Below are 24958 nucleotides of genomic sequence, written 5' to 3'. Positions count from 1 at the left end.
GAATTCTGTAATAAAAATTCAAAAAATCTTATAAAAATAATAATGACAAAAAAAAACTAATTACTAATAATTCTTAATTAGTGTAGTATCAAAAAAATATCACATGAATATTTTGTGAGCTAAGACAAGTGGTGCGACGACTAATTGTTACGCCAGTGATAACGTTTTAAATTAATTGTCCAACGATTAAATTATCCAAAAATTTAAATTCATATTTTAAATTTATAAAAATCAATCAAACATAATAACCAAAAGGTTTCACTACGAATCAAAGGATCATAATACCAAACTTATCATATATTCATCCAATCACAGTCTCTGGCTCAAATATAATCAAATCACGGCCTCCGACCCAACACAAAATCAAATCATGACCTCTGACTTAAAGAATAATCAAATCACCACTCAAACCACCATGCTCCAAACTAACCAGTCACAATCATAATTAATAAAGTTCAAACACAATCAAGAGCAATTATAGCAAGTATGGTAATTAGCAGTTAAATAGAAATATTCACATAGGCAACCAAATGCAATATGCATACCCAAATAATGTCACATAGATGTAAATGATGCATGCCTGCCCTATGGCCAAGGAACTCATCTGTCGGTTATACAGCTGATAAACCGCTATTTTACGGTTTATTTTGTATTGAATTGAGCAGGTTTTATCCATTATTCTTACACTTATGCATATAAATTGCGTGTTTTAGATTTTCCTTCCTAATTCTGTGACATAGTTGAAAACATGTTTCCTAGGCCTTTAAACTGTCAATTTTAATTACCCTTTATTACCATTCGATGCCGTGATCTGTGTGTCAAGTATTTTTAGACTGTATAGGGCAGGAATGGCTTAAATGATGAAGAAGAAGCTTGCAAAAATGGAAGGAACATAAGAAACAAAGGTGATGACCAGCGAGCATCGACGCGTACGCGTACCTCACGCGTGCGTGTGATCTGGAGATTTTTACAGCGACGCGTGCGCGTACCTGACGCGTACGCGTGACACATGCAGAAGACCATCGACACGTACGCGTGACATGCGCCACGTGCAGAAATTGCAGAAAATATTGGGAGCGATTTCTGGGCTGTTTTTGGCCCAGTTTCAAGTCCGAAAAACATAAATTAGAGGCTGCAGAGTGGGGAAATCACATTCATTGATTCATACAACTTTCATTCACATAATTTTAGGTTTTAGATGTAGTTTTCTAGAGAAAGAAGCTCTCTCCTCTCTCTAGGTTTTAGGATTCTTAGTTTTATTCCTTCTCAAATTCTGAATTTTATCTTATTGCAATTTAGTTTCTCTTCTACTTTTATTTGTTCTAGTACTTTAGTTTATCTATTTCTCTTATTGATCTCTTTATGTTGCTATTTTAGTTTATGAATTCTCATGTTAGATTTGATTTTCTATTTAATGCAATTTGAGGTATTTCATATTTATGGTTGCTTCCTTCAATTTATGTTATTGATGCTTTCAATTGGTTGTTTGGATTTTATTATCTTTTATTACTTTTCTATGCTTTTATGTTGTTCCTTCCAAGTGTTTGATAAAATGCTTGGTTGGATTTAAGTTAGTTTTTTATGTTCTTAGCTTACATTGAGTAATTGGAGACTCTTGAGTTATCAAACTCTTTTGTTGATTAGCAATTGAAAGTTGCTAGTTGATTTGGATCCCTCTAAAGCTAGTCTTCCCTTAGGAGTTGACTAAGACTTGAGGAGTCAAATTGATTCATCCACTTGACTTTCCTTCATAGTTAGAGGTTAACTAAGTGGGAGCAATGGACAATTGATGTCACAATTGTTAAGGATAGCTAGGATAGGACTTCTAATTCTCATACCTTGCCAAGAGCTTTATTAGCTATTAGTTTAATTCTTGCAATTTACTTTTCTTGTCCTTTATTCAAAACCCCAAAAAGATACAATCTCATAACCAATTATAAGTACACTTCCCTGTAATTCCTTAAGAGACGACTCGAGGTTTAAATACTTCGGTTATTATTTTTATAGGGGTTTGTTACTTGTGACAAACAAATTTTTGTATGAAAGGATTCTTTGTTGGTTTAGAAACTATACTAGCAACGAGAATTTATTGTAAAATTCTTTACTGTACAAAAATTCGTTCATCAACAGCCAAACCCAACATGTCTAGTAGCAAATGCTGGACAGTCCTTCGGTGCACGCATCCCCAAGAGGTAATCACTTTTCTTGGAGAAAATTATCCGGAAAGGTCTAAGTGTCCGGCCACATCTTGCGATGGAGGGTCAACAAAGTCTCAAATATCAACCCGGAGCAAGTGGGGTGAACCACTGCATGTACCTAGGGAGTCTCAATCTCATTCTGGAGCAAATAGGGCGAATTACTGCATCTACCTAGGAGCCTCATATCTCAACCTGGAGCAAGTGGGGTAAACTACTGCATTTACCCAGGGAGTCTCATATCAATCAAATTTATTCTCATCATTCAACCACATCAATTCACCTCTTTAATCACTTCCAACTCATTCCAATCTCAACTTCTAGGAATTGGAACAAACCATTGCATCTACCCAGGAAGCCTCATATTTCAATTGAACTTATTTTCACCAAAACAAAAGTCCCAATTTAACTTCAAAACCATTTCTCTTTTAAAGACTCATTTCAAGTAACCAAAAACCAACTTTCACCCAAAAACTTAGTACATTCAAAATCATTAAACTATTTCCAAGTTCATCCTCTTGAAAAGTAAGCTTAATCCTCATCTCTACTCAACCAAAAATTTCAAACTAACTTTAAAACCTTTTCAAGTTCAAACCTCCTTCAAAAGACGCAAAAATCATCCTCTTTGCAAATGAAAATTTTAACCGAAACACTATAACCAATTATTCTTTAATAATTACTTTAAAGTTCGTTAAAACACCCCAAATCATATTTTTTTCTTTAGTCAAATCAAAAATCAAATAAAATAATTTTTAATCAAATTAACCAAAATAAAACTTTCAAATTCTCATAAAATTTTGTCAGCATCTCCTCTAAAACTCAGACTTTGCCAGCCTTCTCAGGTTCCAATCAAACCATTTCTCAAATGCTTCTCAAATCATTTCCAATAAGTCAAAACAATTCCAATATCAAATAATTTTCAAATCTCAAATCATTTCCAATAAATTAAACCAATTCCAATACCAAAATTTTTTCCAAATCTTAAATCTTTTCCAATTTAAATAATTTCCAATATCCAATCATTTTCAACATTAAATCATTTCCAATGTCAACTCAATTTCAATGTGAAATCATTTTCAATATTAAACCATTTTTGAATATCAATTCACTTCCAATATCAAATCTAAAAACCAAGAAAATCAATTCAACAAAGTCAACCAACAAACCAGAATACCTAACCTTCTCAAATAGTCAATAAATTAACCAGACAAATAATTACATTCATCCAAAAAGCAACCCAATTCAATCCATAAGGCTTGCAAAAATCACAAAAATATATTTTTCGTATGGATATCCATTTATTACAATTCCTGTAAATAAACTTGAGTTTAAAAAAAAGTCCCTACTTTAAAATGCGTCAAAACCCCTTTCTACTAGCCTGCAACATCGGTAGTTGCAACTACAGCTCCATACCGCTTCCACAATAACAACAACAACTCCAATCACGACATGCAACAACAAGAACTCGACCCTACGTATTACCAATATCTCATAATCTCTAACGGATTATAACAGAACACTGATTTCAAGAGATTTCGGAAACAAAACATTTACCAAGAAGACAGGAGTTCCAGCGGTGGTTTTTGGTAGCCACAGCCATGGTGGCGCAGCTTCTAGCAGCAGTGGCGGTGACAGCAAAGCACAAATGGCAACGACACTCCTCCTTTCTGTGACGACAACACACAGTGGTGATAGACCCAATGGCGGCGATGACGGCACATGCAGCGGAAACTCCTTGCGGCGACGAAGCTAGCGGTGTTGTTGTCAACCCGCATCGATAGTGACAGATCAGCGGTGATGACGCGGGCTCCATTGGCAATGACGAACCCAGCTTCGACAGTGATAGCTCCCTTGTGAGCTCCTTCTCTCTCCTCCGTGAACTTTTCTCTCTTCCCCTCATGCTTGATAACGATGCTCCTCTCTCCTATGCGGCTGGACGTCATCGGCGAGCTCTGCGATGGCTCTCTTTCTCTTCTCCTCCCTTCCCGTTGCAGATTTTTCTCTCTCCTTCTCTGATGCTGTGTGTGTGCGCGCGTGTGTTTTTGGTGTGTGTTGTGCGAAGACGAAGTATGGGAAAGGGGGCGGCGGACTGAAGAAGAAAAAGGGGAGGGGGTGAGTGTGTTATGTGTAATGGAATTAAGGTTTGTAGAGTGTAAATTAGGGTTTTTATTTGGGATTAAGGTAGTATAATAATTTTAATAAAAAATAAAATGATAGAGTAATAATTTAAAACCAAATTAAATATAAAATAATTATCTTTGAAAGATCATTTAATTATCAACTTGTAAATTATTTTCAAACAAATACTAATTCAATAAAAATTGGAGATAGTTAAATTAAGACTCCTTTATTTATAAAATAAAGTTCAAAAGCTTAATAATCAAATTAAACCACATAAAATTTTTATTATTTTTCAATTATTAAAGCTCTAAATTATAAATAAAAATTGCCCAACTTATATATAAAAATCTCTAAAAATATAATCTTAAATAAATATAATAAATCGTAAGTAACTTATTATTTAATTTCAAAAATTCGGGGTCTTACATTCATCAATTATACATAATCATACAAGAGCATACATAAATATCACTTTCATCATAATAACATATCAATCATCATCATCATCAACATACTTAAAGTAGTAGCATACTCAGCATGTAATCTCGTATTTCATTATCAACATTTATCATTCACATAATCACAAACATGCAATTACACTAGTCTAATCGCTACCTCATTGGAGTTCACTCTTTCTTACAAAGTCGGTTCTAACTTTCTCTTCCTCTCTTCGGTCAGAGCTTCCCTCCAAGCTCTGACCAGCTCCTTCTTCACCTTCTTGATTTTTCCTTCCTTGGTATCATCATCTCGATGAAGGTGTGTGGCTGGAGGCTTGAGGATTGGCGTGGAGATGTTGAAGGTGGAAGAGTTTTCTTAGTCTCTCGATTCTGCTCCCTCCCTCTCTTTTCTTTAATTTCTTTGCTTTGCATGGAATGAAGAAGATGGGAAGCATTGTCTAGTTATACATATGAATGAAAGGGAGATGAGGTAGTGAGGAGAGCTTCGTTGCTATCCCCTCTGAGCAACACCTATGTATGGGCCATCAATGCAAGATGTGACCAAGAGGTGGAATCATGGTTTGAAAGCTTCCATTGGTTTAATCAGGAGAGGAAAAGAGAGTGGGATTAGGGTTGATCAAGGTTAGTGTTTTTTGGGTGTTATAATTCTGATAATGGTTATATTAAACCAAGGAAAAGAGTAGTTCAATGTGTGTTGGTTAATGGTTAGCCTAGTAAGGGCGTTTTTAAAAAAGTGATATTGTGCTATCTAATTTTAATGATGTATCTAAGCTTTTCTTTAATTAATTCATCAAATGAATAATTAAAGATATATTGATTGATCAAGAAACTTGGTTTTAAGCTTGTGATAATAATTATTCCGTAGAATAATTACTATAACGGTAATTTTCAATTATCGGATCTCGTCGTCAGAAATTTATAGAAAAACTTTAACTTGGCAAGTAAAGTCTAACTGTAATTTCTCTTAAATTTCTGTTTAGGTTTGATGAGAATAAGATTGATAAGGTGTAATGATAAAATGTGGATAAGAGAAAACTATGCCTTTATAATGAAGAAAAACCAGTTTCATTATGAAAGAGTAGAGTTGGTTTGGTTCGATTTAAGTTTGGCTAGATTTTTCGGTTCTTTATTTTTCTTCTAGATAATCTTCCTAGTGACCTCATGATTTTTGGTTGAAGATAGCTTCCTTGATGGTTTGGCCAAATTGTCAACAGAAAAAGAAGGAAACCATTTAATGATTAAACCGTAAGATTATCATTTTTAAACTGTATCGGTTTAAATAACCGGTATCTGACATATTGGCAGCAGAGAGTATATCATCCTCAAATCAAGGTTTAGAATGTACTACTAGAGCTAATTTAGTTTAAGAAAAGCTAGTAGTAAAGTTTTCATAGATGAATTTTGACTCGGTGTCGAAATTCACCGTTATCGATACGGTTTTTGGTTTGTGACGCTTTTATTTCTTATTATACTTTCTTTTCTTCTCACTTTTTTATTCTAAATCCGCTTTATTATTTCATGATGAGGTGACTCTCGGATATTTATCGAATTCTCATCACAGAATTTTCCAAAATAAATTCTGTGAAAAACGGGGTGTTACAAAATGCAGAAATAGTATACAAACAGAGAATACAGAAAGCACACACACACACACACACACATATATATATAGCAGGGAAATATGCACAAAAGTATGATGCATATTTGTCCTACGTAGGCCATGAGCTCACGTGTCGGTTTACACTACTAGAAAACTACTTATTATAGACAGATATTTCCGACATATTTTATCCCACAAAATATAGACAGATTTTCCGATGGATTTTCCATCGATAACAAAAAGAATGAATTTTCACAAATTTAACTGACAGATATAAAAATCTGTCTATAATTTCCTCTGTAATGTTGCCATCTATTTTATGGAAACTAATTATTGACAGAAAATCCGTCGGTAAGAGAATTAGTAACCTTGCGTGTTTCTCTTTTTATCAAGGGTTAATTAGGTTTTGAGCTCCTCCTATCATATACATACATCGCTCATAGAGAACGCCTCATCCATCTCTTCCCAATCGTCTCTCCATCGTCGTCTGCGGCCTCCCCTCCACCACTCCTTCGATTTCTTCTTCCACCTTCACTCTCTCGCTTCTCTTACTATTCAATTCCTTGAGCAACGATCTCTTTTTCTGAACAATTTTTCCATCGGTGAACGCATCTCTGTTCTCTTCTGAGCTCGTTCCGATTCGCAGCCATGAATTGTAAGTGCTTCCTGCGTTATTTTCCCCATTTCTCCTTCAATTTTCCATGGAATTGCTTCCTGAACATTTTTTACTCCACCTTAATTTAGATCTAACGTTGTTTCATTCAATCTTATTAATGTGTATTTTAATTTGTTTTTTCATTCAATCTTTTTTATTTATTAAAAATTTGTGTTGGCGGTAGCACAGGTTATGGAAGATTGGATACAATTATATCAGCTGGATACATACCAAGCTCAAAGTGTTAGGTAATTTTAACTACTGGATAAAATGCAAAACATTTTCTCAAATTCCAAGTGGATCAGTTCATTTTATGTAATTCTATTGTAGGTGTGATGCTAAGAGCTTGGAAGATACACTGATCAAGCGTGTGATGGACCTGAGGAGGTCATTACAAGAACCCTTGATCCTATTGCAGCTGTTGGTAGCAGGGATGCATTAGCCAAATTCTAAATCTATCATTGGAGTTCTTGATATCTATGGGTTTGAAAGTATTAAATTCAATTTATTCGCTTATGCATCCTTACCATAGAACTTCATATCTCAACTAATTTATATCATGCTGTTTGAACTTTGAAATATTAGAAAAACTGATTCTGTTTTGGGGGGATGGCAGTTTTCCATGTTTGTTCTTTAGTAACCATTGGTGCAATGCTCGGGGATGTAACGAGTGGCCAGATTACCGATTTCTTTGGCCGGAAAAGGGTATGTGAAATCTAAATTCCAAATAAGTTTATGCAGTTTATAAGGGACTTTAAATTTTGATAAATAATCCTTGTTTCTCATGGGAAATAGGCAATGAGAATGTCAACAGCATTTTGCATAACAGGATGGTTAGCCCTCTTCTTCTCAAAGGTATGCATCTCATGCAATATGTAAATTCATCTCCTAAAAAAAAGGTTATCAAAATTGAATTGAGGTTCAATGTGTTATTTTGTAATGTGTTATTTTGTCTGCTTCAGGATCCTTACTCACTCGACTTTGGAAGATTTTTCACAGGATATGGAATTGGAGTTATCTCATATGTGGTAATTAACTATAGTGTATTACAATATTATCAATATTTTTCTTTTCCTAATTAGAAGCTTTGATAGAAAGCTATATCTTATGTTAGCAAAATGGAACAGGTTCCTATATATATAGCTGAAATAGCACCAAAGAATCTTTGAGGTGGACTTGCAACAACAAATCAGGTATGAAAGCATTAGGAATGATCATATTACTTGTTTGATGATTAAAATGTTGAAGCACACCATTGGCTGGTAAGCATTGAGATACATTAGTACAATCTTAAAGAGAGTGATGCAAAATTGTATTAAAAGTATATATATTTTTTCAGCGAAGGTTGGTCTTGAAAAGGAATTTCAAGGAGCATTAAGGAGACTTCAGGAAAAAAATGTTGATACTTCTCAAGAAGCTGAAGAAATTCTTGTACTTTCTTAGCTCCAATCATTAACTTATTGAACATGGTTAAAATGTTTCTTAATCAAGTTGATATGCTTGATCATCTGAGCTCCCTTTTCTTAACTCATTTTTCTTATAAGACTATATTGAAACTCTCCAAAGCATTCCAAAAACTAGGCTTCTGGATTTGTTCCAAAGCAAACACGTGCAATTTGTAATGGTAAGTGGCACAATATTCATACATACCAATTTTTGTATATTTACTCAGATTTCTAACTGTTTGTGATGATTTCAGATTGGGGTTGTATTAATGGTGTCAACAATCTGTTGGAATTAATGGTATTGGATTTTACACATATGAGACTTTTATAGCAACCAGTAAGTAAATATATGTAGTGGATGCATGATGATTTTAAAAAGCCAATATAATGTTCTGTGTAATTAGTCTCCTATAACTTGCAGAGGTATGTTGGTTGCACAATCATGACATTGGCATTATTAAGTGCATAATGATCTAGTATGACAGAGTTTTAATTTTCTAAAGATTCTTTCCATGATGGGTTCTTTGCGTCCACAATCTTAAAAAAGGAAATCAAAATGGGTAGTGATAAGGCAGAAGCTTTTGCAGGTGAGAATATTTATTTAGAAATGTTGTTTGTCTGCAATAGGTATTGTTGTGGTCATAATGGTGCATAAGGAAAAGATTCATTAGATGGATTTATTAGTATCATCAAATGCTTTTACAGGAACTAAAATTAGCAGAAGCTACTATAAATAGACTGCAGACAGTTGGTTTCACTGTTGTTCCACTACCACCGCTACCGCCTCAATCTCTTCGGATGAGGACTATGATGATGATGGGGATGAAGATGACACTGAGGACTATAGCTGATAAATTTAGTATAGTTGAACATTACACTGAGTTTATGTTTTGAATAATAGTTGATGTATCAATACACTTTGTTGATGTATGGTTGTTACTTATTATTATAGTTGATGTATCAATACACTTTGTTTATGTTTTGAATTATATTGAATTGCTTGTTTATAGTACTTTTCTTTTAGTTTGATAATATGATGAATTTATTTATTTTTTAAAATATTATAAATATTCGAAGACAAATTACATAAAAATTTGTATTTATTAAATTTATATTTATTTTGAATGAAAATAGATTTATTTTGTAATGAAAAAATCTAAAAAAAATACTATTTTACCTTGCTGATGGATTTACAGACGAATTTTATGTCTGTATTCAGAATTTGGAATGCTTTTCCAAGACTCTAATTACCGAAATCCGTCAGAAAATTTGTCTCTAATTACCGATGGAAAATTCGTCAGAAAGTTTAACGTTCTGGAGAATGGAGGGGAGAATTTACTGAGAAAAATATGTCGGTAACTGGTAAAAAACTGTCAGTAAATTACCGACAAAAAAAATCTATCAGTAAATAATTTCCGACGAGACTTTTACAGAGGGATGGAATCTGTAGGTAATTTCATCGGTAACTAAAAATCCGTCTATAATAAAGACCAAATCTGTCTGTAATAAGCAATTTTCTAGTTGTATTACATTCTGCAGCCCGACATTCCCTAGGAACAAGTCCCAGATATGTCTTTCCAATTGCATCAACGCATACAACTCGTATGGCCGAAGCCACATCAGTTGGCTTGAAGTCGTGTGGTTGAAGGAACATCAGTTGACTTTTAACACCATTTCTACTGATATGCGTACTTCTGAAAAGCAGTTTTCAGTTTGTAGGCGTCCCCACTATACAATCGACACCAAGGCCCATTTAACACTCACATTTCAGTTTTCATTTTCTATAAAGCCTTTTAGTTTTTTTGGTTCTTTCTCTATTCCTTTTCCTTAATCATTCCTTTCAGTTATCAATTTTCAACCTCTATAACTCCTCTTTTCGAGCCTCTCCCAAGGTATTTTATAGAAAATTCCCTAAAAATTCGACTAATAGTTATATTTCTACGTCTCTTATTGTAACACCCTACCATACAGAGCTTTACGCTTAAGTCGTAAAGCAGAGGTGGCGAGATATTACGACCTCTAAAAGAAAGGACTTATATAAATATATAGATGAAAGAAATTATATCTATGAGCCTTGAAGAATAAGCTAAACAAAGCAAAAATAAAAAATCATTTCACACTCGCGTGGATAATCGTAAAACAGATAGGTAAGCTCAAAAGAAGGTTGAAAACAAAATATATAGATCAGAGTTCCAAAAATATAGATATCAAGCTCCATACTCGACCTGCGAAACTAAAGCCGGCCAGAGTATATATATATATATATACAACCCAAAATAAAACTCAAACTACATAACAAGCACCTGTTTCTCCAAGTTAACCTCTAAGAGGGACAAACATAAAATATATAAAAAGGAGAATCTATATACATATATACATATCATAAATACAAAATACAACATCTCAAAATAACCAAACTTCGCTTGCATAGGGAACTCCGGACGCTCAGCGAGGCACATCTCGACCTGCATCTGAAAACAACAACATAGATATGAAATGAGAACCGGAGGTTCTCAGCATGGTAATTGTGCCCACATACATAATATATAAGGTCCCGGAAAAGCTAGAGGCAATCCTAGAACTTCCACACTCAGATTTAAATCTTAAAGTTTATAAATGGAAAACCATAAGTAGGGTAGCTTGTCTAAGGTTCTTATTTCTAAAAAACTCCGGTGCACAGACAAGCAATACAGACAAAGCAAACACAAGTAGGATATAGATACAGCAGGTAGCAAATATAGTAGGTAAGCATAGTAATCACATAGGCAAGCCCAATTAATACACAATCAAACAAAATACACATATGCATATGATGTATGCCTGCCATATGGCTGATGAGTCTCATCTGTCGGTTATATAGCCAACCCGTCATGTCTGGTAGCTAACCCGAACATCGTCCTCTTGAAAACTGGTGAGCAGTACAGTACCACAATCCCCACCATCTGCGAGTGGTAAATAACTTCGATCCCCACAGACAATTTCAATTGGAAAACAACACACACGTGGGCGGTAAATAACCATGATCCCCACAAAATAATTTTCATATCAAATTCATCCTTTTCATCATTCAATTCATTCAATAATTATCATCATCACACCTCCCATTCTGTTCATAAAAAAATAACACTCAAAACATAATTCTCTTTTTAACTAAGTAAAATTCAAAACATAATACTTTTTCCTGATAAATTGAAACTCCAACATAATACTTTTCTTAATAAATTAAGTTTCAAAACATAATGCATTTCTTTTATTTATAAATCAAAGTCAAATAATATAATTCTTTTATCCATACTTGTTTAAATAATACTTCAAATTAAATCTCCAATTTTTATAAAAATTTTGGCAGCATCTCCTTTAAAATTCGGATTTTGCCACCCTTCTCGAGTCCCAACCAAACTACCTCTCAAACCCTTTTCAAATCATTTCCAATAAGCCAAACTAATTCCAATATTAACATCATTTCCAACTCTCAATTCATTCATTATTCAATAAACACACACATATATAATTCAACTAATCCCCAATCTTTCATCATCAATACTCACATTCATCAATAATCATCCATCAACTCCCATCAACAACATTAATTAACACAATTTCTACAACCAACTCAATAAAATCATCATTCATCAACTCTTTCGCAATATAATTCCACATTTCTATCAAGGTTACTAGCATTAATATATTCCCACATTTCCAACCTATCCTATGGTCATCTAGCCTATGTTTTCACAAAACATTAAATATTATCTATGAGAAACCAAAACCATACCTTGGCTGATTCCTTTCTAAGCTCGGAACACCTCAAAAACCTCTCCTTTCGCAAGCTATAAACTTCCAAACGTCAATTCCTCAAGCTTAATCACCCAGATTTTGTTCCAAACTGCCCAATTGAACTCCAAATCAACAAGAATGCAATCTAATTCACACAATATCATTATAATCAAAATAAAGTTCACTAGATTATAAATTCACCAAGAAATAGGAGTTCTTTACCTTACCGATGAATCAATTGGACAAAACCCAGTTATTATCTGCTGCTAGAGTTCACCTAAACCATCAAAATTATTCAATTCCTCAATACCCAAACCCTGAAATTTCAAAATTGAGGAGATGGAGAACTAGAAGAGAAACACCAATTTATTACCCCTTTGTTCTGATAGAATTGAAGAGAATTCTGAGACAAACACGTAGTCACTGACGACTCGTCAATCAGAGCTTTGGATTGAAAGTTACGGGCGATTGAATTTTTAGGAACGTTAGGTTTTTCTCTCCTGATTCTCTCTCCCTCACTTAAGTCTCGGTGCTGAAAATGAAAGCAAGAGAGCACGTTCTCTATTTAATAAATTGGGCCATGGGTCCGGTTCGGGTCCGGTTTGGCCCATTAGTATGATTTTGGGCCAAAATCTTTAAAATTAGTGTCAAAATTCGTATTTTTAATATTTCTACTTTCCTAAACTATAAACTTTAATTTTATAATATCTTTGAATAATAATTAATTTATTAACTAATTATTTATTAATTTCTGGAGTTTACATCCTACCCACCTAATTAAGAATTTTGTCCCCAAAATTCATATTCAGATACATGGCAATAGGTGTGGGAGTCACTTCCCATTCCGAATTTCAAGCTCTCAAGTGTGTTCCTCAATTCTAGCTCGAATTCAAGAATCCTTTACTAATAGTACTACTCTTCCATGTAGTCGCTCAACACTGGTATCGTCCATTCTAATCGGAAGTACTTGAAACATTAAATCTTCTTTTAATTGAACTGATACGGTAGCAAAACAATTTGATACGTCGTTGGCTACCAATCCGTCTTAGTACTTCAAATGGCTCACTACACCTCGGTTTCATCTCCTTAGTCTTGATTACCCCTTGATTCCAGCCTATTGAGGTAACCTCAAAGAATGTGTAACTTCTTTCCTTAAACTATCTAGGTTTTCTCTCTCGGTCCGCATAATTTTCCTATCGCTCGGCTTTGCTCAGTCAAAATCTCAACTTGAATTCGTTTAGTTTTCTCCATTGTCTTGCTTTTTGATTTGGGACCTACGATGCTTGAGCTTCCAAGGAATAGTCTTCCTTATAAACTATCAAATGCTGAGTTATATGCACCGCTACTTCATCTTTCGTGATACATCTTAGAAACTTTAAGGCGAATCAAAGATTCGCTCATGTGTGCTTCAGGCAATAGTTCACGTGTCAACTTTCGACATTTGGCACACTAAGTCTTTTCTTATACATTTAAATTCTATTCCTATTTTCCATTGATCTTTTCTTGATTCCCTTGCCCAACAAGCTTCGATATTCTTGGTAATTTCTTATCCTCTTACTACGCTCTCCGAATCCCAGCCTCACAATTGTTTAGCATTTGTAGTTGATCCAGTCTGACACCTCCATCCACTTTCTCATCTTCCAACCTAATATTCCGAACATACTTAACGGTTCATTCTCCTTAATTGTCCTACAAGCAATACTCAGAGACTTCTTTCTCAGGACATCCACCAATAGATCATAACATTGCATTAGTACGTCTCCTAAGCCCTTTGGTAATGTATCGTAGTAAGTTTTAAACGGTTCGTCAGCTTCAGGTAATCGCGAGTAATGGTGTTGTAGTTAATTCCTTTCTCTCAAGGTTCGAAAGCTTCATTCGCATTTAGGCATCCATACAAACAGTGTATCCTTACGGTTCAATCTTTGGAAATTAAACTTCACAACTCCCATGATCCTGCACATGCTCAAGATTCATGTTCTGCGTCCACCAGTCGTGTTCTAAGGAACTAAAGCTCTGAGGATATATCTAAGAATTGTGCGCGATACAAAATAAGCTCGAGTTAATTTCTGAAAAGATTCTAAGCTCAAAGGATGAATGAACAACCTAAACGGTATTTGCAAGAAATTAGAAGGATATCTGGTGTTCTGATCAAATAAAGTTGTAGAAAATTTTACGAAATACACAGGATAAGAATTAAGATGTATTTCACGGAGGGAAGCCAAATTGAACACTTTGTTTAGAAAAAATCAAGGCATAGTGAATTAGGTAAGTCTCCGTCGATTTTTGAAGAAACACAAGTTCACAGAGAAAAGCAATTCGACTGCTAGTTTTCAAGGATTCAAGAATCATTTGGTTGTATCAAAACAAAATTAGGCTAATCTTGGAAAGTACAAAGTTCATGCACGATTATGTCCGAGTAAGAAATAGAATTGGGGAGACAATTAAATCTTTTGTAAACAAAGAATCCGAGACAAAAGCTCGAGCAACTTATAAGGGAAAAAGAATCGATCGGGTCATGAATGTCCATGGTTACTAAGTCTATCGCCCAATCAATCTTTCTCCATTATAACTCACCATCACAGAAGTCAAACACTACCCCTCACGACCATCAGCTTTTTCAGACCCTTCGGACATAAATCGAATTGTATATTCAAAGCAATCCAGCAACACGCAGTATGTTGATAACCACACTACAAGAAAAAAGGCCTGTCGGTACACTTTTTTCTTGCCACACTTTTAAAGCGTGCCCAAAAGTGCCACGCTTTTGCGAGGGTGGCCACTGATTTGTGATTTGGCCACGCTTTTTTCGCCACGCTTGAAAAGCGCGCCATAAAGGGAAATCGGCACGTTTTTACGAGGGTGCCCACTTACTTGAAATTTGGCCACGCTTTTTTACTGTCACGCTTGAAAAGCGTGGCGATAGAGGGAAATGGGCACGCTTTTACGAGGGTGCCCACTGATTAAAAATTTGGCCACCCTTTTTTGTCATGCTTAAAAAAGCGTGGCCATAGAGGAAAACCGGCACGCTTGTAAAGCGTGGCTAGTTTGTGTTTCAATGGTCACCTTTTTAAAGCGCCCATATTCTGTTTATTTTGGCACCCCACAAAAAAACGTACCGATAGAGTTTCCTCCCCTAAAATTTAGTTTCCCATTCAATTTTTTTCCACACTTAACATTTTTTTCCTTAGTTTTCAATTTTAACCCAAACAACATCACACACTAGTTTTAACCCTAAAAGTGACCCAGTCACAAAATAAAACCATAAAAGTTACCCTTGCCGTCATCATCCTCAAACAACATCTCCATCTTCATCGTTCATCGTTCATCACCCATGCCTTTCCTCTAACCCAATGACCTTCGTCCTCATGCCTTCATCGTCCGAGACTGTTCATCGCCTTCATCGCCTTCATCCTCATCTGTCTAAGCCAATGACCTTCGCACCCATGCCTTTCCTCTAACCCTCTCTCTATCGAACCCTCGTTCATCTGTCGAACCCTAAATCTAAAATCACCCTCCCCTCTCTGGAACCCTAACTCCCTAAGTCTCTTCTTTCGCTCTCTTATCTGCCTTTTAGTTTTCTCTTCCGTCACTCTCTTCTCTCCCTCGCACACGCCAGAACCACCGTCGCACAGAATCCCCTTCGCACACGCCATCGCAGACTCGCACATCTCGCAGTCTCAGTCCAAGGCGTGTTTTCCTCGTCATGTCGTCTCCGTCCCGTGAACGTCTGCGTCCTACTCTCCCGTCCTGTGAGCGTCGCTGTCCTCCCCGTCCCGTGAACGCCGCCGTCGTTCTTCCTTATTCCTGGGTTTGTGAAATTCTCCTTTTAACTACTCTGTTTTTTAAATCTTCTAGACCTCTCTTCTCTCTGTTAATCTTCTATTTTTCTGGTTCTATTATTAAATTGGTTTTGCTGTGTTTAATTTGCTATTAATCTTCAATTTGTTCCCCAACTAGTCGCTCATCCTTCACGCTGTTGGCTTCGGTGGCGCCATTTTACTATGCGTAGCTTTGGCCTACTTCATCTCTTACCGTCGTTGGATGAAGAAGAAACCGATTATGAAAAAAAGCAGAGGAGTGGTTGCTCTTCAAATTATCCAAGAGGTACAAATCCTACTATTTTTTAGGGTTTTAATTTATCATATTCATATTTTAAGTCTGAATGAATAAAATTTTTAGATAAATTAATAGTTTGTGACAAATTACACTACAAGAAAAATGCCTTGTCTTCAGTGGGATCTGCATGGAAAACTATCAAGTCACTACTGGTATATGAATTATACTGATTTCTTATATTGGAGTATATAAAATTTATTTCAACTTGGATAATGAGATTCATTCACTGGTATTCTTTTAATCTTAGTATATGAATTATACTTTATTATGACACACATGCATTTGTTCAAATAGTACAGATACTTGATACAAGGTTTGAGTGATATGATCGTTTGTTATTTTGTTTAGTTATGATGTAAATTGCTTATTGGAATGGTTTCTGATTTTTGTCTTTAATTTTTTTGGTAAAGAAATACTAAATGGGGGTTTCTTGAGGGTGTGAGTGTGTCTGGTGCACCGGCACCTAGAACAATCTTGGTGCAGCAGTGTATCCGTGATAAAGGTGTATTGGAAGTTCTATGCAACTATGATGCTATTAGTCTACTAAAATTAAGGTCTCTTCTATAATGCCTAACATTTACTGATAGACTTAAAAAATAAAGAGGTGAGTCTTACTTTACTCTATCTCTACTTTAGATAACAATGTGTTTTTTGAATTTTATGCGCCCTCAAAAATCAAATTGCTGACGTATAAAAATGAATTAAAATGCACAGTTCTTTTAATATGCATTCTTGCTATATGCTAATACGAAACACCCATTTTCAAGGTTTTTCCCTTTATTTTTTTTGAAAAATCCATTTTGTCCATATTGTTAAAGTTTCGGAGTTACTGTGTTTATGACTTAATATTATAAAAATGTATTAAGTAAACACACTAAAGTTTATTTAATATATTGGTTACTATGAACCTTTCATTTCTATGCATATACAAATTAGACAAATTAAACCAAAGTTTTCTAAACTATAATTGGAAGTTTCTAACCAAGTAATTTGGATGATCATTGAAAGTACAAAACAGAGAAAGAATAGGACTCGAGAACTTGTGCAGGAAATAGAGTTTTCAACCTTAGCATGATGGGGTTTGAGTGGTCATTTTTAAATAGGAGACTAGATTTTCAGTGGTCATTTTTAAATTGGAGTCTAGATTGAGTGTTCAGTCTTACAGCAACATTGGAAAACTCTAACTGCAAAATACTAAAGTTGAGATAGCTGAGTTGTTCCTTTCATAATTTTAGTTGTAGGTTATGGATTGAGGCAAGGAATTTTTTATAATTGAAAATGTGTTATCTCAGGTGTCTAAGGAGGTGCTCCTTCAAGGAATACTTAAACAAGATCTATATGTTTTTGAGAACATGTATATACCTAGACAGATTAATGAATCCAAAGTATTTTACTCTTTTCTTGCTATGTATAAATCTAATTTAGAACTTGGCATACAAGATTAGGACATCCATCACTTATTATTTTTGAGATTATTCTTAGACACTGTAATATATTCAAATAAAACTGAGTTTGATTCTGTTGTGTGTGAAGCTTACACAAAAGGCAAAATGCATACCTTACATTTCTCTTTGTCTAATATTGTTTTTATTTCTCCTCTTGAATTAATTTACATTGATGTATGGATTCCTGTCCCAATTGTTTCCAGATCAGAATTACTATATGAGCATTGTAGATGTTTACACAAGATACACTTGTTTATAGTTACTTAATTCAAAAGCTCAAGTTCTGCAAATTTTACAAGAAGTTACTTATGAAAAACCAAACTGGAAATTCCGTTAAAGTTGTGCAGATAGATAATGCTAAAGAATTCTTGTGTTAGCCAGCTCGCCATTTCTCGCCAGTTCGCCGTTCTGGTCGTCGTGCTGCTCGCCCCTCTCTCTCGCGGTTCTGCTCGCTTCTCTATCGCGGTTCTGCTCGCGGTGCTGCTTGAAGGATGCTGCTGGACCACCTTTGAACAAGATGCATCCCCATGGGAACTCATCATGTCACTAATGGTAAGATTTTTATCCTTACCTGCTAGGGGCACATAACATCTCTCTTTGTACATCTTATATTGATCATTCAGCATATAGCTAAAGCTTCTCCAATATTCCTGATGGTTTTCCTGTTTATCCCTGCTTTAATTAAGAACCTATTCTGCTGCTGTTTTTGTTTCATAAGAGTTAGGCTTAGCTAGAGTTGCTTGTTGTTTTCCTTTTTGATTAATTGGAGCATTCCTTTTGGTTTGATTAGTTGAGATATCACCTTTTTTATTTGAGACAGAGCTTTGCAATTTGGTTTTTTGCATGTTAGGTTTGGGATTCTGAGTAGTAACTATTTTTTGCCCTGACTTTTAGGGATTTCCTTTCCTTTGTTGGCTTGATTATTTCCTTTCTAGGAGTGGCCAGCATGATGAATGATTTATTAATATTATTTTTTAGGGGGATTCGGTTTTCTGTAGGAGTCTTAAGTTTTAAGATGCAAAGTATATATAATTTCTTAATGAGTGGAAGGTCAAATTTTGGATATTGTGTTGCAAAGTTGTTTAATCATCTTTTTTGTTGGCGAGCGAAGACGCTATGTTTTGTGAACATGTTCCTTTATTTTACCCTTTTATCAGGAACTATCTAGCTCCGTTTCTAGATTAATAATGGACCGAAGCTCCATTGATTATGGTTATAGGGATGGAGAAGGTGATGCTGAATGAACTCTAAAGATGGTAGACACAGGAATAATTGGTAGCGAGATTGCCATGGCCGAAGTAAGTCTTAAATCCCCTCTGTAGTATATGTTGTGTTTAGAGATGTCTATTCTTTTTCATTTATAAAGTTTGCATTTTCATTCAGGAGTCAGGCATCTGGTCTAAACCCAACAGTGACAATTTCACACAATGCATAAAACTGCCGAGAAATCATAAGAGTATGACTCAAGTACCCTCCTATATCATATTATGCAGTGGGTTATTCTGTGATTTCTCTCTTCTCACTCTTTCTTTTTTCTTTCTTTTTCATCAGGGCTAGATGCAAAGACCAACGGCTATATCCTCATAAACGCTAACGGTGACTTGAACCAGATGAGATTTGGGGTCTGGCAGCATTGATTTCTGATGGTATATTATGAAAAGTTAGGTAGCGAAAGGTACCATCTTAATAATTATTACTCCACCTAGTAATTGAATTGTTCATTAGACACTATTAATACCGAATTATAATTGTCTCAATACTACTATTTTGTGATTAAATTTAATCTTAGTAATTCTTATCTGATTGAGAAACAGTTGTGATTGCCTTTTTTGTAGTATATATAACTATATAGCTCTTAATTCTATGGATTAATTTGGTTGTTGGAGAAATACTAGGTGTTAATTCTAGACGTTTCACATTAGATTATTTTGGGAGTGAAGTGTTTATGGGTTGACTTTAGCTTTGTAGAGTGCATGGCTGTAAAAGCATAGCTAGAGAATAAATTGAGATATGGATTATGAACATCAATTTCCATAATTGATGCATGAGTTACAGTGTCACAAAATGGTTATATTTTTACAAAATGTCAGAAAATTCAATGATGCACATACATATTTTCATGAAAAATTGTAATGGAAACCTATATTTTATTTTGTCACATGATGACTTATTAGGATTGTGTGTTTTGCTGACACAGATTTATGGTGAAGATGAATGGTCATTTGGATTCTGGGAGCAAGGTACTGGAGTTTTTAGTTGCCCTTCTAGAAAAAATATGATAAGGAAGAAGCTGCGGCCAGTGAAGACGAGGAGTTTTAAAGCAAATGGTAGCAGGAGTTCTTCCCACATCAACTTTTTGTTAATCATAGTTCTGCTGTATATCACTTTTTGGTTTCCATCCTTCATATCTTTGGGAGCATTATAGTTTTAATTTAAATTATTATTATAGCATGTAAATAATTCATGTAAATCAATAAAAAATCAATTCTTATGCCTTCTAATTTTCTCTTTTTAGTTATTATAGAATTGTAATTTTTTTATTATTATGCATTCTAATTTTTTTCTTTTTTTTAATTTGACAAAGGAATAGGCCACGCTTTGAAAGCGTGGCAAAAGACTTTAGTGGGAAAGCCATGCCTTTAAAAGCGTGGCCGTATGTGCTCTATCGGCACGCTTTCAAAGCGTAGCGAAAACTAACTTTCTTGGCACGCTTCAAAAGCGTCGCGATATGTGAACTTTTCGGTACGTTTTTAAAGCGTACCGATATATTAACACCTATAGCCACGCTTTTAAGCGTGGCAAGAGTTGAAAGCGTGGCCAAAAAGAAAGCGTGCCGATAGATCCACAAAAGCGTGCTGATAGAGGAACCGGCACACTAGTGGATGTGATCCTTTCAAAAGCGTGCCGATAGCTCAAAAAGCGTGGCGAAAAGCTATCATCACGCTTTTTAGCACTTTTTGCCACGTTTTAAAAGCGTGGCAGAAAGCTTATTTTCTTGTAGTGCCAGTCCAATTCTATTAGCGGTAAGCAAGAAGGAACCTCGAGTCTAGATATTATAAGTTGAGAAGTTGGTATATACTCATTCGAGTCACAACTAAGTCTTAACACTTTCAGCTCTAGATCCTCACCTCCATCAGACACTATGTCTAAACGCGGCATTCTCAATATCATATAATGCAATTAGAATTCTATTAACATTTTTCAGGATTACCTCCACCTTGTAGTCATGATTGATAAGCGTCCTGAGCTTTTCTGCGGGAGCAGTTTCTGGAGATATGACCTGGTGCCCCGCACCTATAACACAGACCTAAACCCTTTCTGCATGGCTTATTCGAATGAAAACTTTTGCACTTTTGGCACCTCACATCCTCTGAGTAAGGTGTCACTTGCTTCCTTTTATCACTCCCCTAGTGACTGCCACTCCTCTTGAACTCTTGGCCCCTTGGTGCAAAATTCTGGTTGTGGTCCCTTCGGCGGAACTACCAGCTTTCACCCCCTGCCACCACAGCCTTCTTTAAACATTCTTCTGCGACCCTGCTCTTGTTTACCAAGTCTAAGAAAACTCTAATTTTCATTGGGCCCACAGAACTCAATATATCAATCCGAAGTCCTCTTTCGTATTTGATGCACTTCCACTCCTCAAAGTCTCCTGGAGCTCCCTGACAAATCCTAGAGAATCGGCACAATTCCTCAAACTTATTTGTGTATTCAGCGACCGACATTTGACCCTGTTTCAATTGCAGCAGTTCAAGCTCCTTAGACGTTCTGGCCGACTTAGGAAAGTATTTCTTGTAAAACTCAATTCGGAATGCATCCCTGGGTATAGCAGTATCAGCATGCTGCAAAAGGCATCGTGCCGTCGCGTCCCTTGCCTCCAATACTGGGCTTCACTCGCTAACTGATAAGTTACAAACTCAACACGTTGATCTTCAGGGACTTGTTGCACTCACAAGGCTCGTTTCGTTGCCTGAAACCAATTATCAGCTTCTGTTGGATTTGTGGTTCCTTTAAAGGTTGGTGGGTTTACTTTCAGAAAGGTAGCTAACGTCATTGGCCCATTTCCGCCGTTACTCCCGTTTCCATTATTAACTTGCTGACTAAGGGCCTCAACTGTTTCCTGTATAGCAGACGCCATGTTTTCCAAAGCATCTGTAAAGTTCACAGGATTATTCATAGTGATTTCAGGTTCAACATTAATATTTCGGCCTCTACCTCGACCGCGTCTGCGTCCACGAGTCATCATTTGGTTCCTGTTCACACCAAACAAGTGATATTAAGGTGATCAGTCTCAATATCTCAAGTCTAATGCTTCAAAGTCCCAAATACATGCTCATAACAAAATATGCCACATATATCAATTAGATATCCTACTTAGCATATATACACACCCAGAGTATGCCCAGAAGCATAGTCAGTCCGTTCCTTAGGCTCTACAAGAACGAACCACGCTTTGATACCATAATGTAACACCCTACCACACAGAGCTTTACGCTTAAGTCGTAAAGTAAAGGTGGCGAGGTATTACGACCTCTAAAAGAAAGGACTTATATAAATATATAAATGAAAGAAATTATATCTAGGAGCCTTGAAGAATAAGCTAAACAAAGCGAAAACAAAAAACCGTTTCATACTCGCGTGGATAATCATAAAACAGATAGGTAAGCTCAAAAGAAGGTTGAAAACAAAATATACAGATCAGAGTTCCAAAATCATAGATATCAAGCTCCATACTTGACCTGCGAAACTAAGGCCGGTCAGAGTATATATATATATACAACCCAAAATAAAACTCAAACTACATAACAAACACCTGTTTCTCCAAGTCAACCTCTAGGAGGGACAAACATAAAATATATAAAAAATAGAATCTATATACATATATACATAGCATAAATACAAAATACAACATCTCAAAATAACCAAACTTCACTTGCACAGGGAACTCCAGACGCTGAGCGAGGCACATCTCGACCTGCATCTGAAAACAACAACATAGATATGGAATGAGATCCGGAGGTTCTCATCATGGTAATGGTGCCCACATACATAACATATAAGGTCCCGGGAAAGTCAGAGGCGATCCTAGAACTTCGACATTCAGATTTAAATCTTAAAGTTTATAAATGGAAAACCATAAGCAGGGTAGGTTGTCTAAGGTTCTTATTTCTAATTCCATTCTAACTTAAGCCCTAATTTACGCCTTCCTCCAATCCCCCAAAAATCTCCGGTGCACAAACAAGCAATACAGACAAAGCAAACACAAGTAGGATATAGATACAGCAGGTAGCAAATATAGCAAGTAAGCATAGTAATCACATAGGCAAGCCCAATTAATGCACAATCAAATAAAACACACATATGCATATGATGTATGCCTGCCCTATGGCTGATGAGTCTCATCTGTCGGTTATATAGCCAACCCGACATGTCCGGTAGCTAACCCGAACATCGTCCTCTTGAAAACCGGTGAGCGGTACAGTACCACGATCCTCACCTGGTGGGCGGTAAACTACCTCAATCCCCACCATCTGTGGGCGGTAAATAACCTCGATCCCCACAGACATTTTCAATTGGAAAACAAACACTTACGTCGGTGGTAAATAACCACGATCCCCACAACAATTTCATATAAATCTGGTGGGCGGTAAATAACCACGATCCCACAAAATAATTTTCATATCAAATTTATCCTCTTCATCATTCAATTCATTCAACAATTATCATCATCATACCTCCCATTCCGTTCATCAATAATTAACACTCAAAATATAATTCTCTTCTTAACTAAGTAAAATTCAAAACATGATACTTTTCTTAATAAATCAAGTTCTAAAACATAGTGCATTTCTTTTCTTTAGAAATCAAAGTCAAATAATATAATTCTTTTATCCATACTTGTTTAAATAATACTTCAAATTAAATCTCCAATTTTTATAAAAATTTTGGCAGCATTTCCTTTAAAATTCGGACTTTGTCATCCTTCTCGGGTCCCAACCAAACCACCTCTCAAACCCTTTTCAAATCATTTCCAATAAGCCAAACCAATTCTAATATTAAAATCATTTCCAACTCTCAATTCATTCATTATTCAACAAACACACATATATATAACTCAACTGATCCCCAATCTTTCATCATCAATACTCACATTCATCAAAAATCATCCATCAACTCCCATCAACAACATTAATTAACACAATTCCTACAACCAACTCAACAAAATCATCATTCATCAACTCTTTCGCAATATAATTTCACATTTCTATCAAGGTTACTAGCATTAATATATTCCCACATTTCCAACCTATCCTATGGTCATCTAGCCTATATTTTCACAAACATTATATATTATCTATGAGAAACCAAAACGATACCTTGGCCGATTCCTCCCTAAGCTCGGAACACCTCAAAAACCTTTTCTTTCACAAGCTCTAAACTTGCAAACGTCAATTCCTCAAACTTAATCACCCGGATTTTATTCCAAACCGCCCAATTAAAGTCCAAATCAACAAGAATGCAATCTAATTCACACAATATCATTATAATCAACATAGAGTTCACTAGATTAGAAATTCACCAAGAAATAGGAGTTTCTTACCTTACCGATGAATCAATTGGACAAAATTCAGTGATTATTTGCTACTAGAGTTCACCTAAACCATCAAAATTATTCAATTCCTCAATACCCAAACCCTAAAATTTCAAAATTGAGGAGAGGGAGAACTGGAAGAGAAACGTCAATTTCTTACCACTTTGTTCCAATAGAATTGAAGAGAATTCCAAGACGAAGACGTAGTTGCTGATGGCTCGTCAATCGAAGTTTCGGATCAAAAGTTATGGGCGATTGAATTTTCAGGAACATTAAGTTTTTCTCTATTCCTGATTCTCTCTCCCTCACATAAATCTCGGTGCTGAAAAATGAAAGCAAGAGAACACGTTCTCTGTTTAATAAATTGAGCCTTGGGTTCGGTTCGGACCCGGTTCAAATTCGGTTTGGCCCATTTATCTGATTTTAGGCAAAAATCTTTAATATTAATGTCAAAATTCGTATTTTTAATATTTCTACTTCGCTAAACTATAAAATCTTTTCTCATTTTTTATTTAAATTCTACTTATATCCTTTAGCTTTTATATATTACATTCTAT

The 24958-nt window shown here is 35.5% G+C and overlaps 1 protein-coding gene across 24 annotated transcripts; it reads left to right on the top strand.

The window, feature by feature from the left end:
- Positions 6709 to 9484, top strand: LOC107628828 (sugar transporter ERD6-like 16). 24 transcript variants are annotated; one of them, XR_002360173.1, is made up of 8 exons: positions 6718 to 7277; positions 7360 to 7734; positions 7825 to 8057; positions 8157 to 8222; positions 8369 to 8653; positions 8729 to 8811; positions 8896 to 9061; positions 9180 to 9484. XR_002360173.1 is itself a non-coding variant. In XM_021120130.1 (5 exons), exons 2-5 carry the CDS (start codon positions 7639 to 7641, stop codon positions 8174 to 8176), a joined length of 255 nt encoding a protein of 84 aa, XP_020975789.1. In that variant the 5' UTR covers positions 6719 to 7277; positions 7360 to 7638; the 3' UTR covers positions 8177 to 8362. The 24 variants fall into 24 exon arrangements, 2 of the variants coding, with proteins under 2 accessions (XP_020975789.1, XP_020975793.1); XR_002360174.1 differs by having other exon boundaries at positions 8369 to 8460; positions 8574 to 8653; positions 8896 to 9463; XR_002360161.1 differs by having other exon boundaries at positions 8369 to 8811.

This window comes from Arachis ipaensis, chromosome B01, assembly GCF_000816755.2.
Source record: "Arachis ipaensis cultivar K30076 chromosome B01, Araip1.1, whole genome shotgun sequence".
Classification (NCBI taxonomy): domain Eukaryota; kingdom Viridiplantae; phylum Streptophyta; class Magnoliopsida; order Fabales; family Fabaceae; genus Arachis; species Arachis ipaensis.
This window is presented reverse-complemented; position numbering and strand designations above follow the sequence as displayed.

What these genes read in the sequence shown, in the direction of transcription:
- LOC107628828 (XM_021120130.1), top strand. Translation starts at nt 7,639, where the DNA reads ATGGCAGTTTTCCATGTTTGTTCTTTAGTAACCATTGGTGCAATGCTC. An exon ending in TAGCCCTCTTCTTCTCAAAG is followed by an intron (nt 7,885 to 7,991) that starts GTATGCATCTCA and finishes TGTCTGCTTCAG; the next exon opens with GATCCTTACTCACTCGACTT. An exon ending in TTGGAGTTATCTCATATGTG is followed by an intron (nt 8,058 to 8,143) that starts GTAATTAACTAT and finishes ATCTTATGTTAG; the next exon opens with CAAAATGGAACAGGTTCCTA.